Below are 13,806 nucleotides of genomic sequence, written 5' to 3'. Positions count from 1 at the left end.
CTTCAGACCGTCAACCACGCAGCGCCGTCTTGCCTTCTCCTGCTGCCAACCGCCCTCCCTTTCACTTGTAGTCCGAGATCATGAGGCGAAGAGTATCACAGCTCTTGCGTATACGTGGTAGGTAGACACGTTTCGATGCGGTTACTGGCTGACTAACGTCGCAGCAACAGATCGCCCTCCGCCCACCCCTCCACCTCAGACCGAGCCATGGTATCGGCCCAGTAACGCTGACATGCATTGGTGCCTCCGTCTTCCAGAGACGCTTGGGCTTATCTTCGACTTCGTTGAGGACCGGGACACCCTGTTATCTTTGGCACGCGTGTGTACTCAGTTCGTAGTGATGGCCACCGACAGACTCCCTCAGCATCTGAGCAATATCTACGAGCTCCTGATGGCTCTACCACACGACCTATGGGAGCTGAAGGTTCTCCGCGACAAGAGTGTCAACAAGAGATGGGATTACCTCCTGCCATGGGTTATTGTACGTACTCGATAAAGCAGTGAACGCCAAGTATGATTCACATGTACCTCACTTTGCCAGACTTTTGTCCGCGAAGTGACACCAGAGGAATGGAAGATTTTGCTTGTCAAGACCGCCAGAGTCAAAACCATCGGCGTACGCAGCAACAGACTAGATTATCCAAGCAATACAACTTCAACCGACCATGATACTCAGGATCCACGCGTATTCCGAGGGAGGATCCTTGAGCCGGATACCACAGTCGTGGAAGCGCTCTCCAAGTGTCCCGCTGATATCCTCTTCCCAAACCTTCGATGTCTCCGAGGCCAAATACCGGGGTCGCTCATACCCAAAGTCTTGTCGCCTAGTCTACGTCATCTTCAAATCTGCACGCTGGAGGCCGGGCGCGGGGACATATGGTATAACCGCATCCCCACTGCGGCAGAATGCTGTCCGGAGCTTCGCTCTTTCGTGGTGGTGTGGGACAACGACTATCTCCTCATTGACAGTGTGGCCGATCGCTGTCGCTTGGTTCCACACTTCGTTTCGCAATGGGATCATCTCCAAAGCTACACAGGGCCGGCAGACGAGCAAATCCTTTACCACTTCAGTCGTCTTCCAGAGCTCGAAAGTTTGGCAGTATGGCTAGACTTGGAGCGCAGTGTCCGTCCAGCCGGTGCTACAACCGGTAACAGGCTTAGAAAGCTGCGCTCCCTCCGCTGCCTCACCAGCTCCTTGGAGCACATTGTCAAAGCACTCGAGATCCTCTTTGGCACCGAAGCCCCTCCTACATCTCAGTACACACGTCCGGCTCTACAACGTTTCTGCGCTCAGGGCTTTCATCTCAGGGAGTCTGTATCAGCGACTGTGAGCGCTATTGCGAACTATGTTGCACTCGACGCGCTTGAATCATTCAGAGTCCTTAACCACACATGTCCTCTCTTTGCAGACACTGCGTCGGTTTACGAACTTCTGCGTCCGCTATCCATGTTTCCAAGCCTCACGGATGTATACTTTCCCTACGTCACGCATCACCCAGTATCTTATGGCCGCCTCACGGCCCCGCAGTTGCTGGACCTCGCCAGAGCCTGGCCCAATCTTCGCGAGCTTGAGGTCGCCCACCCCGGCGTCGAGTTTACTGTTCTCGAGGTTGCCGCGCTGCGAAGATATTGTCCTCAGCTACAGCGCGTGCCATCGGCGTCTATTCGCACGGATAAGCATGATCTTGCAGCGATAGCTGCCGATCCCGGAGTGCTGGAGCGTGCAGGATTGGCATAACCACTATTCGAGACTTGGCTGACCTTGGCGCGATGTTATGTATGCTCGTATACATCTACTCATTATCATAACTGACATTTCTGCTCAATGTTACACTCTTAGCCTCATTTCTCTTCGTTGTTCCTATACTACGAGTCTGTCTACAGCTGATTGAAAAGAGCAAGCCATGTTGCATCTCGTTGACGACTCATATCATGAAGCTTTGGGCCAGTTTTCGTTCGCTGTAGAGCACTGTATTAATTCCCTTTCCTGTTTTCGTTTCAAGTCCCGCACTGTCCGGTGTCTATCTGACCGACACCTGATGCAATGAAATCCAGTCTTTTCTACGACCTGAAGCCCACGAGGACTGCCACTTTCACACATGCGCCCACAACGACTCGTACCCTGAACCGTGGTTCTCCGGGATAAAAGCGCTTTGAAGCCGGCCAAAGCTTCTTCCTTAATTATTATGAAGGAGCAGGTCATGTGGACGCCATTCAGGGTCGCTTATGATCAGGACCACAGTACATTTCACGAAATTGGACCAAGAAAGCGTTCTACTAGAGCTAAACTGAATCTACTGCAACGCAAGTAGGTAGTATGCAGGTGAGCGTACAGTCCGCACGGGGATGACCAAGAGGCTGCTGGGCGGTCTGCCCAAGAGATGATGAAGAACGGAGAGGCGAGGCCTGTTTGATGGGAGCCGGATAGCAGGAGTGGAAGATGTGATTGAAGAAATAGTTTCAGTTAGCCGAATGAATGCCGAGAAGCTGGCGTTGACAGTTTGCGCACCGAACAGGAAGGCAATTCAGTCGACAAACACTTATAGAGTTTGCGCCGGCCGCTCAACGCGCTCATCCCATCCCTCCCTCTACCACCATGTCGAGTATTTTCAACTGGAAAGCGTCACTCCGGTGTGATCCAGACGTCGAGCCTTCTCCGGTGAGTCAACTCGTTCGCTTGTGGCTTTGCCAGTGCACTCAGCTCGCGCTATCTAGATCGAACGGGGGTTAGTCCTCCTGCTATGGCGCCTCTGGAGAGTGTGCCCCCAGAACGAGATAGCAGAGTGAGTGACTAGACGTCGAGCTGATATCCGTGTCTCATTCCATAGCAGAATACAAGAAACAGATATCAACTCGGCGGCCGTCAAGGTGCCAGAGTACCCGCAAATTCTCGTGACCAAAGAAGTGACGGTCACTTACGAAGAGGAGGCCTGAGAGGATTGTCAACCGTATACCCGGATACCCCAACTGTTCCAGTCATTCATTTAACCACTCCGACCAGCGTCACTCGTTCGCCAGATCTTGTTTACCTCACCTTCTTCAACACGGACTTGTTCATTGATATATTGCATTGTCTTTGTTTTCCGTACCGTAATTGGGCGTCATATGGCCAATGTAGATGGTCTTAGTGCTGCCGTTTCTTTATCTTTCTTTATCGAAGGGTGCCAGAGCGGACGTCAAGCCATTGAGCATCAACGGGTGGGCTCACCTAGAATTCAGGCTTCTTCGTGAAAGATTTCCTGCAATATGATGTACGAGGAGGGATGACCTCACTGCAATACGGTCATAATCAGCGCCGCGATTAGGAAAGTTGTATAAAAGCGTAGCCACGGCCATCGCGAAGGGTCAACTACAGCCGCTCAATCCCGTCGCATAATGCTCAAAGGCTCGCGTGCTGCACAGACCAAGCCATAATACTGACCATATAGAAGAAAAGTAAGACGACGAGAAGAGGTGGCGAAGGTGAAGGGATGGTATAACAAAAGAGACGTGGGACGATCTTGATAAAGATGGGGTATCTATAAAAGTAGCGAACCGAGCGACCTCTGCTCGATTACTCGCCGCGTTGGCTCGATGATGAGATTGCAGTGTCCAATGACGATCACAGAGGGCAACAGAGAGATGTCGGCAAAACATGTACACATTCAAAAATCTTATCCTCTGAATCCGCCGCAAGGCTCGCACTCGACAAACTTGATGAATTAGCATGCTCTATAAACAGTTTAGAATGAACAGACCTCGCCGCTCGCGGCTTGATTAACCCTAGCCTGAGTTCCCTGTCTTTTGAAGTCATTTTAATGGGCTGGCACAAGGCCAGCATGATCAGGTACTGAAGAGGAACTGGAGGGCCTGTGAACTGCCTTTCAGTGAATGTGCCCGAGAACTTGACCCATTGACACCATCCGAAGATAAGACGACTCTAGCCACGACTCACTTACGGTAGTTGCGTGCAGAGTGTACTCCGGACAACAAGCGCCAAGCAATTGCGCCAGGTGTCAATTATATAATCAACTTGAAGCGACCTTCGGCATGTCGCTGAACTCCGTCTCAAACCACGACCCCGCGCAGCGTCCTCCTGCCTTCCCCTGTTGCTTTCCACCCCGTCCTCTCGCTTGTACTCCTATCTCATGAAGGGAAGAGTATTACAGCTATTGCGTACTATACGTTGTGGGTACTAGGCGCGTTTCGGTGCTATAACCGGTTGACTCAAGTCGCAGCAACAGACCGCCCTCCGCCTAGCCCTCCATCTCAGACCGAGCCATGGCCCCGTATCAGCAAAACCGACATGCACCGGTGCCTCCGTTTGCCAGAGACACTTGGGCTCATCTTCGACTTCGTTGAGGACCGGAACACACTGGTATCTTTGACATGCGTGTGCACTCAGTTTGTAGAGATGGCCGCCGAGAGAATCCTTCGTCATCTGAGCAATATCTACGAGCTTCTGATGACTCTACCACGCAACCTGTGGGAGCTGAAGGTTCTCCACGACAAGAACACCAAGAAAAGTTATAACTACCTCCTGCCATGGGTTATTGTACGTGCCCGGTACATTGGTAAATGTCAGCTATGATTCGCGTTTACTTCCCTCTACCAGAGTATTGCTCGCGAAGTAACGTCAGAAGAATGGAAGATCTTGCTTGCCAAGGCCGCCAAAGTCAAAACCATTGGCGTACATACCAATAGGCTAGACTACCTAAGACGAACAACTTCAAGCGACCCCGACAATCAGGATCCTCGCGTATTCCGAGGGAGGATCCTCGTGCCGGATACGACAGCTGTGGAAGTGCTCTCGAAATGTCCCGCTACTTTGCTCTTCCCTGGCCTTCGGTCTCTTCGCGGCCAAATTCCGGTAGCTCTCGTACCCAGAGTCCTGTCACCTAGTCTATACCACCTTCATATCAGCGCACTGGAAACCGAGGAAATCTGGTATAACCGCATCCCTGTCATGGAAAACCCCTGTCCCGAGCTTCGCTCCTTCGTCTGGAAGGACGGCTCTCGCGTCTTTGGTGGCGTTGTTGATCGCCATCGCTTGGAACCACATTTCATACTACAATGGCATCATCTCCAAAGTTACACGGGTCCGGCGGACGAACAAATCCTTCATCATTTCAGCCGTCTTCCACAGCTTGACAGTCTGTCGCTCTGGCTACTCTGGGAACACAGCGCCCAATCACTTCGTCCGACCAGTGCCACAACCAAGATCAGACTTCAAAGTTTGTGCTCCCTCCGCTGCTTCACAAACTCCCTAGAGCACGTCGTCAAAGCGATCGAGATCCTTTTCGGCACTGAAGACTCTCCTACATTTCGGTGCACACGTCCGACTCTACAACACTTCTGCGCTCAAGGTCTTCATCTAAGAGAGTCTGTGTCAGCGACGGTGAGTGCCGTCGCAAACCACGTTTCACTCGACGCGCTTGAATCGTTCCGAGTCCTTAGCCACAAATATCCTCTCCTTGCGGACACCGCGTCTGTTTATGAGCTTCTGCGTCCGCTTTCCGCGTTCCCAAACCTCACGGACGTACATTTTCCCTATTTCACGCATCATCCAGTATCTTGTGGCCGCCTCACAGCCCCGCAGTTGCTGGACCTCGCCAGAGCCTGGCCCAATCTTCGCGAGCTTGAGGTCGCCCACCCCGGCGTCGAGTTTACTGTTCTCGAGGTTGCCGCGCTGCGAAGATATTGTCCTCAGCTACAGCGCGTGCCATCGGCGTCTATCCGCACGGATAAGCATGACCTTGCAGCGATAGCTGCAGATCCCGGGGTGCTGGAGCGTGCAGGGTTAGCGTGACCGTTATTCCAGACTTGGCCGACCATGGAGCGATGTTATGTATGCTCGTATACGTCTACTCATCATCATAGCTGATATTTCTGCTCAATGTTACACTCTTAGCCTCATTTCTCTTCGTTGTTCTTATATTACAAGTATGTCTACAGCTGATTGGGAAGACAACTTCACGGGCCAAAGTAGAACTTTCAATGGAGAATTTTGAACGATTCTGAGCCCACCGTAAGGAGCGTGTACAGAGGAAGCAGTTCACCTGACCACTCTCTACAGCCTCGTAAATGACGGACGTTCAGTAACATACAACAAGTTCGACACCTTGCGCAGGTGCTATCCTACAACGGGATATACCTCTTGCATACGGAAGTGTGCTTCCGTGCCCGCGATGGCGGATGACGTTGGCTGGATGGGGAACATGAACGGCGGGCGCTCGAGAAGCGAGAGCGAGTACCGCCCCGAGCTGTCGGTCCAGCGCTGGATGGGACGCAATTGTGCATCTGTAAATAGTTTCACTGTGTCTTTTTCGGAGAACTGTTTGGCACGGTGGTCAGCCGTTAGACACATGGAAACCGGAAAATAATATCACTACCTTCCGCGAAAACGCGATGCGGATAGTTTCACCCTTGAGGAACGACTGGGCAGGCTTGTCCGCCACGAGCTTGATCGAGTGGTCACGTTTGCACTGGCAGTACGATTCATGGCGATCTGTGGTGCGAAAATCCCTTTTAGCACCGTGCCGAAAAGAGGTAGAAGGGGAAAATAAAAGGAAAGGTGTCGAGTGTCGTAACGTAGCACACTAACGTTCCGCTTCATAGTATTGGTTCGCTAGCTCCCAGTCCTCCCTATTGAAGAGTTTCTCATCTCCCAAGACGCTCCCAGCCGCCTTGAGCCCATTCAGAATAAACTCGCGACAGTGACCGCCCGGGTCGTTGTACGCTAGCTCAATTTCCGCTTTATCGTTGTTGTGGTCCAGCCCAATAAGCAGCGTATCGCCCGAGCCTGGCCTAAGCGGGAACGAACGCAGAAACCCGGCGTCATCGCCGCGCTCGAAGTTGCCCAGAGTGGAGCCAAGGAACATCATATGCAACGGTGCCTGGTAGATGTCAGGCGTGAACACCGTCGCGTCCGTTCCTCGCGAGGGGCTGTGGCTACCTGAGGAGGACGAGCCTGACAAGACCGACGAATAGGTGCCAGGAGAGAGCTCGCGGTCGTGGAGGGCGTCCCCGTCTCTGACGTGGAAACGCTCGAGGTCGAGGCCCGCACCGGGCAGGTTCGTTGTGCGGAGGCCACCCTCATTGACGAACTCGATGCCGTTGTCGTACGTGCCGTGCATGCCTTTAAGATGGATCTTTCCAGAGACGCGTCTGCCTACTTCAGAATCGGATAGGTCGTTGAGAGTGCGTTCAAGCTCTCGCTTTTCGAGGTCGAGAGCATAGTACGTAATGGGTGGGGCTGAAGAGGAGGAAGGGACGAGTGCGGAGAGCGCCTCAAGAATATGGGAAGTTTTACGCAAGGCACTAGATGGCGTTGGAACATTGTACGGGATCAGTAACTGGACAATCTCGTCCCTCATCAACAGAGGTTTATAATGGCAATTGCCAAGGTCTGGAAGACTGGTCGATGGGCGACGCGAAGAGGCGTCGCCAACAGACGCCATGGTACACAATGGTACCGTTGAATAAATGGTAGGGGAATAACTTACCCAGCTCCAAGCTCCAGAACCGTCTCGCCGGGTACGACACTGCCAGGACCGACGTGCATAGCCCGTGCGATGTCCTCGGAGTGGCGTCGCAAGATCTCCTCTTCCGCTGCGAAGGGGTAGTATTCCGGTGCTTCCGTCGTGACGGCATCGTACAACTGCAGACCGCGCTCGTCATACAGCAGCATCGACGGTATCGCCTTCTGTCCCGCTGGGGCTGAGAGCCCCTCTATTGTTTGGTGCCTGAGCTCGCCGGTTGAGGACGCCTTCGAACGGACATCGATGATAGTTGATGTTAACGTTGCTACCATGACGCAGGACACCAGAAATTAATGGGCACGAAGTGGAGGTTACAAAGATCCCCCGAGGCAAGACCAGATGCAACAGATGCGACTTTGCTACCTCCACTTCTTATATGGACAGTCAGTATCGGAATGGCCCATCGTGCTCCAATATACTCACATCTAGGTACCGCTCTCAGCGCCTTGACGTTTTCGCGCGCCACCATCACAGCAATAGCACGAATGAATGTCAAGGGCATCTAAGGAGATCCGAGACATCGTATTGTCAATCCACTCCCTCCACACTCACCTTCCCATCTCTGATTCTGGGGCCCGAATATTGGCTAGACGTGCACCAGAGTTCTCAAGTGAAGGTGCTGGACACGACAAGCAGCATCACAATGACGTGCCGGCCGCGTAAGATGACGGAGGACGACAAAAAGAGGGTACCACTGACTAAAGTTATTATGAGTATCCGGTCACGTTAGATGGGCTGCGTTAGCACCATCGACGCGGACCATCTGATAGATGCGTACCTTGGCGTTTTACGAAGTTCGGAAGGCGCAATTAGAAGTTGATTGGAAGTCTATAACCAGTCAGTCGAGCCAACGTTTGAGCTTTTTGGATTCTGGGGACATAGTGGTGAGAAAAGGGTGCACGTTTACTCCGCAAACCGTGCGAAACGTGTTAGAGACGACGGTGAAGGTACATTTATCTCGCGTTTCATTCAAGAAAACAGGACTTGAATTAAATCAGCATACGTCTATAACCGAAAGCCTTTGCAAAACCCAAAATACTTAGGCCCCTACACATTCGCCTTGCCAAGGTTAATAGCCCCAGCATTAATAATCAGCGTGAACCAGGCGCCCTCCTTGCCCGCCTTCTCAGCCCGGGCAGAGGCAGGCAAGCCGGCAACAACACCCAAGCGTCCCGCGTTGCAGATGCTCTTGGCGCATAGTTGGATCTGAAAAACAGAAAAGGATCTCAAATTCAGTCAATCTACATTTTTAGCCGTTGATACGCACCGGAATCTCCATGCTGGACGACACGGTCGACAGGGCACCGCTGATGTAGCTGTGTGTGTGGACACCCATATTGGATATGATGATCATAGTGTGTAGAGCTTGACGTACCCGAAAACGCTCTCGGCAGCACGACGCTCGGGACGCTCAGCACCTCTCAGAAACGCGGGGCGGAAGACGATGGTCTCCTTGTAGCCGAGCGCGGCGAGCTCGAGCTCGGTGAGGCCTTTGTTCTTGCAATGCGCCATTCAGCTCGGTCGCGAGTGGTAGGAGAAGAGCAAGGGGAAAACGTACTTGACATAGAGGAAATAGAGGTCGCGTTCCCGCCTGCGGACTATGCGCGTGCACTTCCGAGGGCTCAAGCTTCTCCTTCCCCACATACGCCTTGACAGCCTCGGCGAGCGTGACGCGGCGCCTGTACTCGCCGACGCGCGCGAACTCGGGCGACGCGAGTACATCGCGCAGGAGGTGTTTTTCTGTGGTGCCAGTCGCGTCGAGGACGAGTGCGGATCTTTTCCCTGTGATTGCTGCTTGTGCTCGTGTTAGTGAGAGAGAAGGTTCATATTTGGCGGCTGACCAGACATGATGAGTTGAGTTAGCGTTGATTTGTTGGAGGAAAGGAGAGGGAGAAGTGTGAAGACATCATGAGCGATATAAGCAGTCCCAGTTGCGTATGTTTCCTTGGCGTCCCAAAGCTAAACTGCATTCATTGAAGACTTTGTTGACGAGATGCGGGCAGGTTGACGCTCAGACGCTCAAATAAGTATGAGGCACTTGTTCGAGGAACGCCAAAACTTGGTGCGTGAAGTTTGCGCGATGCGAAGCGATTAGCAGGCGTGGAAGATGTGATCGAAGAAATAGTTTTAGTTAGCCGAGTGAATGTCGAGAAGCTGGCGTTGACAGGTTTGCGCACCGAACAGGAAGGCAATTCAGTCAACAAACATATAAGCTCACGCCGGCCGCTCAACACGTTCATCCCATCCCTCCCTCTACCACCATGTCGAGCATTTTCAACTTTAACTGGAAAGCGTCACTCCGGTGCGATCCAGACGTCGAGCCTTCTCCGGTGAGTCAACTCGTTCGCCTGTCTGTGGCTTTGCCAGTGCACTCAGCTCGCGCTGTCTAGATCGAACGGGATTTAGTCCTCCTGCTGTGGCGTCTCTGGAGAGTGTGCCCCCAGAACGAGAGAGCAGAGTGAGTGACTAGACGTCGAGCTGATATCCGTGTCTCATTCCGCAGCAGAATACAAGAAACGAACATCAACTCGGCGGCCGTCAGAGTACCAGAGTACCCGCAAATTTTCGTGACCAAAGAAGTGACGGTCACGTACGAAGAGGAGGCCTGAGAGGATTGTCAACCGTATACCCGGATACCCCAACTGTTCCAGTCATTCATTTAACCACTCCGACCAGCGTCACTCGTTCGCCAGATCTTGTTTACCTCACCTTCTTGAACACGGACTTGTTCATTGATGTATTGCGTTGTCTTTGCTTTCCGTACCGTAATCGGACGTCATTTGACTAATACAGGTGGTCTCAGTGTCGATGTTTCTTCTGTCAAGGGATAAGTGGGATAAGTAGACGTCGAGCCACACTACGAGAGCATCAATAGGTGGGCTCACCTAGAATCCCGAGTTCCACCCCCTGATTATGGTGTACGAGGGGCGATATTCGACCTGCATTACGGTCGTAATCAGCGCAGCGAATCGGATAGATGAAGGCTGAGACGGTGTAAGAAGAGGGACGCTGGTTGATCTTGATAACGACGGGGTATCTATAAAAGTAGCGAACCCCGGCAGTGACCTCTGCTCAATTACTTAACTGGGCGCGAACATGGTAACGGCCACTTGTAGGGTGCTGCACGCATTCCGCATGAACGGTCAGATTTGACTGAATCTGAACATGCATACGGTGTCGACGAGGGCCGTTTATAGTCTTCGAAGCTAGCAATGTCGGAAAAAGCTGGGGAGGGTTTATAATGGGCTGTCTTAATCAAGCGCTTAGTTATGACCCGGAGCTCGCTTAAAATGGCCATTATTAGGCACGGCCTTTATTTTTATCCCACCAGAGTGATGATCATAGTCTCGGCTCGCTTAGAATGCTTTAGATTCCCACCAGAGCGATTCTTATCCGATTGTCATGCACGTGACCTGCTCATCATCATGCGCATTCCCAACGCGCCATATACACGCTTGTCCTCGTCCAGAGCTATTCCTTCCTTCTCCCCTCCCCGGTACTCTCTCTCCCGATCTTCTGTCCTCTGGCATGGCCCCCGCCCCCTCTTCCGCAGTAACCAAGAAGAAGAAGCAAAACAATCACCTCCGACGCCCCCGACAAAACGTCCCACTCAGCTCTTCGGCCTCCTTGTCAAGGGTTCGTCTTGGTTCGCAAGCACCACTGAGTTCAGCATCGGTACCTCTCGATGAATCCGACCAACCACTTAGCTCGGCCTCAAGAGCAGATCTGGAGCAGATCCAGTGCGTAATCTGCTCACGCACATTTACAACATTGGGTAGCTGTGCAACACACGAGAAAGCGTGTTTGAGGAACACTCACCTGGAGCAAGCGAGGGTTTCGTATGCACGAAAGCTCATTACGAGCACGAAGCATGGTGCGTCGCAATACGCTCTGACAGACTTGACTTTTATTAATACATCTGCTGTGTTGCCTCAGCTCGGATGAGAGCCCTTGTCGACTTCGAGACCATGCCACCGTCCATCTCCGCTGCCCTCACTCCCCCGCCCGTGTTTACGAGTAAGTCAGTCGTCTTATCTTTACACTGCAAGCTAATTCGTTTAAGACGCCGACGCCGGCCCGTCTCGTCTCGAGAATCGTGTACCCCAGGATTTTACAGCCCCAAAGGGCTCCGGCTCGCCGCCTGCTGACGAGGATGCTAGCCTGGGCGCTGGGGACATGTCATTCACCGATGATTTCGTCCAGGAAGCTGAGCAGGTGCCGAGAGTCGATGAATTTGATCAAAGAATGCGTACGTATTGTCCTTCGAGATCCCCTCTTGAATGCTAACATTCCATCTGCAGGATCTAGCTCTCTCACGTCGAGCTATGACAGCGTCCCCGCATCCGGCCAGTCGATCCCAATCACGACCGGACGTCGTCCGTCAGATACTTCCCTTCCTGCATTCAAGACCGAATACCACCCGAAATCCGGCCGCCCCACCCGTTTCTATTCGTACGAAGAGTTCCGTCGCCCGGTCCAGCAGCAGGTCTTCGAAAAGGATGAACATCCTTGGAGACCGTTTCGCAGCCACGCTGACTACGAGCTGGCATCTATTGCGGTGGACGCGCAGATGTCGGATTCACTGGTGAGGCGGCTTCTCGAACTCGTGAAGGGCGTCAAAAGTGGACAAGCCAATGTCACCTTCGAGTCGGTCAAAAACGTTCGGGACGCATGCGACACGGCTACCAATACCTTCACTCCTGTAAGTCTGGCGTCATGTGTAGTGTAAAACGCTCTCTGTATTCGTGTAACCCTATATCGACAATTTCAAATGCTTCTTTTCAGTTCGAACTTCACGATGTTGTGATTAACTATAAAGGAGAAGACCTTCATCATGATTTCTACGGGCGGGATATGTTCGACTGGGCCCTAGATTTACTCGAAAACGAGGCCCTCGCGCCTCACTTCGTCTGGGACGCTCAACGACACTACAAATACAATGGATCCGAATATGTACGCTTCATCGACGAACCATGGTCAGCAGACCGCTGGTGGGCCATCCAGGTGGGTCATCTAGTCGCGAACCCTTCGGACCTGACATTAGCATCCTAATTACTCTTTATAACCAGGAAGATCTCCCCAAACTCGGCGACCATCCGGCCGCACCGCTCGCCTTTGTCTTGTACGCTGACAAGACAAGGTTATCGAGCGCTGGGAACGTACAGGGTTACCCTGTCGTTGCGAGGTGTGCAAACTTGCCGGCGGACATTCGCAATGGGAAAGGGTCTGGTGGTGGATATGTAGTCGGATGGCTTCCGATTGTGAGATCATCTCATCTTATTCTACATATCGTATTCTAACACGCTTGATCGTCCTCTCTAGGTGGAAGACAACTCTGAAGAAGACGGGACGCTCGCATATACAACACTGAAACGAGTGTTATGGCACGACTCGGTGCGGAAGCTGTTCGAAAACGCCCAAGATAGTTCCAAAAACGGCTTCTTCTACGAGAAGTGTCACGACGGAATCCCTCGATGGCTTTACTTCACTATTCTCATTCTGTCCGCTGATTACGAGGAGCAGTAAGTCCTTATTCTATGCTCAAGCCATGCCTGACTCTATATTCGCAGAACTACCATGGTACTTAATCGTGGTGCGGGTGGAAACCATCCTTGTCCAGTGTGTCTCGTGCCCAAGAAGCAGCAGCACGACCTATCCCAACACTTCCCTCGACGCTCGGAGGCAGAAACCCAAGCGGTAGTGGTCCAGTATAATCAGCCTAACATAGACCCAGCCGAAAAACGGCGACTAGGAGCCCGCCTCGACGAGCTGAGCATCCATCAGGAAAACAGCGGGCTCCTTATCAAGTACTTTTTAGTGCTTATCGCTTTTTCAGCGTTATTCAAGCACGAAATAAGGACAGTAAAAAAAAGAGCAAAACAGTAGGTCCTTCTGCTGTTTTGCATGCTGCTTTGCGCTTTTCTGCGCTTTTTCTTACTTGTGGTCGTTTGGGCAGATCAATCAATTTGTATTAGCTAGCGAGAAGCAAGCATACAGTGCGTATAAGTACCGAAAAAGTGAAAAGAAGGGATTAAAAGAAATTGAGACCGTATGAAATGCACGCTGTCAAGCAGATAATAAGATCATAAAAGGAGAATACGAATACGAAATTGAGCGGGGGCGATAACGAAAACGGCGTAGAAATGGATGAGAGCGCGAGAGCCGAACAATAACCAGCAGAGAAACGAGGGATTACGAACCGGGGGACGAGCGAGAATCAGCTGTCATGATGTCGCAGACATGATCGTGAGTGGCGAACGTGATCCTAGGATAACAAGCAGTTAGT

At 52.2% G+C, this 13,806-nt stretch overlaps 6 protein-coding genes across 6 annotated transcripts; 5 read left to right on the top strand and 1 right to left on the bottom strand.

Annotated features, from left to right (window-relative positions):
- Positions 1-80: 80 nt before the first annotated feature.
- Positions 81-2,034, top strand: CONPUDRAFT_169617 (uncharacterized protein; the record flags this gene model as incomplete). Its single annotated transcript, XM_007776450.1, has 3 exons — positions 81-117; positions 171-481; positions 542-2,034. 3 exons carry the CDS (start codon positions 81-83, stop codon positions 1,736-1,738), a joined length of 1,545 nt encoding a protein of 514 aa, XP_007774640.1. The 3' UTR covers positions 1,739-2,034.
- Positions 2,035-2,591: 557 nt separating this feature from the next.
- Positions 2,592-3,228, top strand: CONPUDRAFT_169616 (uncharacterized protein). Its single transcript, XM_007776449.1, has 3 exons — positions 2,592-2,659; positions 2,716-2,783; positions 2,832-3,228. Exons 2-3 carry the CDS (start codon positions 2,742-2,744, stop codon positions 3,126-3,128), a joined length of 339 nt encoding a protein of 112 aa, XP_007774639.1. The 5' UTR covers positions 2,592-2,659; positions 2,716-2,741; the 3' UTR covers positions 3,129-3,228.
- An 881-nt stretch (positions 3,229-4,109) lies between these two features.
- Positions 4,110-5,589, top strand: CONPUDRAFT_147342 (uncharacterized protein). Its single transcript, XM_007776448.1, has 4 exons — positions 4,110-4,167; positions 4,224-4,534; positions 4,595-5,377; positions 5,437-5,589. The coding sequence occupies exons 1-4, from the start codon at positions 4,128-4,130 to the stop codon at positions 5,476-5,478; spliced, it is 1,176 nt and encodes a 391-aa protein (XP_007774638.1). The 5' UTR covers positions 4,110-4,127; the 3' UTR covers positions 5,479-5,589.
- Positions 5,590-6,112: 523 nt separating this feature from the next.
- On the bottom strand, positions 6,113-9,368 carry CONPUDRAFT_77468 (uncharacterized protein; the record flags this gene model as incomplete). The annotated part of the gene is made up of 11 exons (XM_007776447.1): positions 6,113-6,313; positions 6,372-6,487; positions 6,584-7,395; positions 7,485-7,785; positions 7,944-8,022; positions 8,073-8,106; positions 8,299-8,348; positions 8,788-8,836; positions 8,896-9,017; positions 9,079-9,302; positions 9,362-9,368. 11 exons carry the CDS (start codon positions 9,366-9,368, stop codon positions 6,113-6,115), a joined length of 1,995 nt encoding a protein of 664 aa, XP_007774637.1.
- Positions 9,369-9,781: 413 nt separating this feature from the next.
- On the top strand, positions 9,782-10,129 carry CONPUDRAFT_159351 (uncharacterized protein; the record flags this gene model as incomplete). Its single annotated transcript, XM_007776446.1, has 3 exons — positions 9,782-9,850; positions 9,911-9,978; positions 10,027-10,129. 3 exons carry the CDS (start codon positions 9,782-9,784, stop codon positions 10,127-10,129), a joined length of 240 nt encoding a protein of 79 aa, XP_007774636.1.
- Positions 10,130-10,945: 816 nt separating this feature from the next.
- On the top strand, positions 10,946-13,384 carry CONPUDRAFT_169612 (uncharacterized protein; the record flags this gene model as incomplete). Its single annotated transcript, XM_007776445.1, has 9 exons — positions 10,946-11,156; positions 11,350-11,394; positions 11,457-11,537; positions 11,584-11,769; positions 11,822-12,222; positions 12,306-12,524; positions 12,590-12,781; positions 12,843-13,042; positions 13,091-13,384. Coding segments are annotated over 9 exons (1,827 nt in total), but the record flags the coding sequence as incomplete, so codon positions are not given.
- Positions 13,385-13,806: the final 422 nt, after the last annotated feature.

The sequence above is a fragment of the Coniophora puteana genome (genome assembly GCF_000271625.1).
Source record: "Coniophora puteana RWD-64-598 SS2 unplaced genomic scaffold CONPUscaffold_17, whole genome shotgun sequence".
NCBI classification, from domain to species: domain Eukaryota; kingdom Fungi; phylum Basidiomycota; class Agaricomycetes; order Boletales; family Coniophoraceae; genus Coniophora; species Coniophora puteana.
Note: the sequence above shows the minus strand (reverse complement) of the source record. Positions and strands in the feature narration are given on the sequence as shown.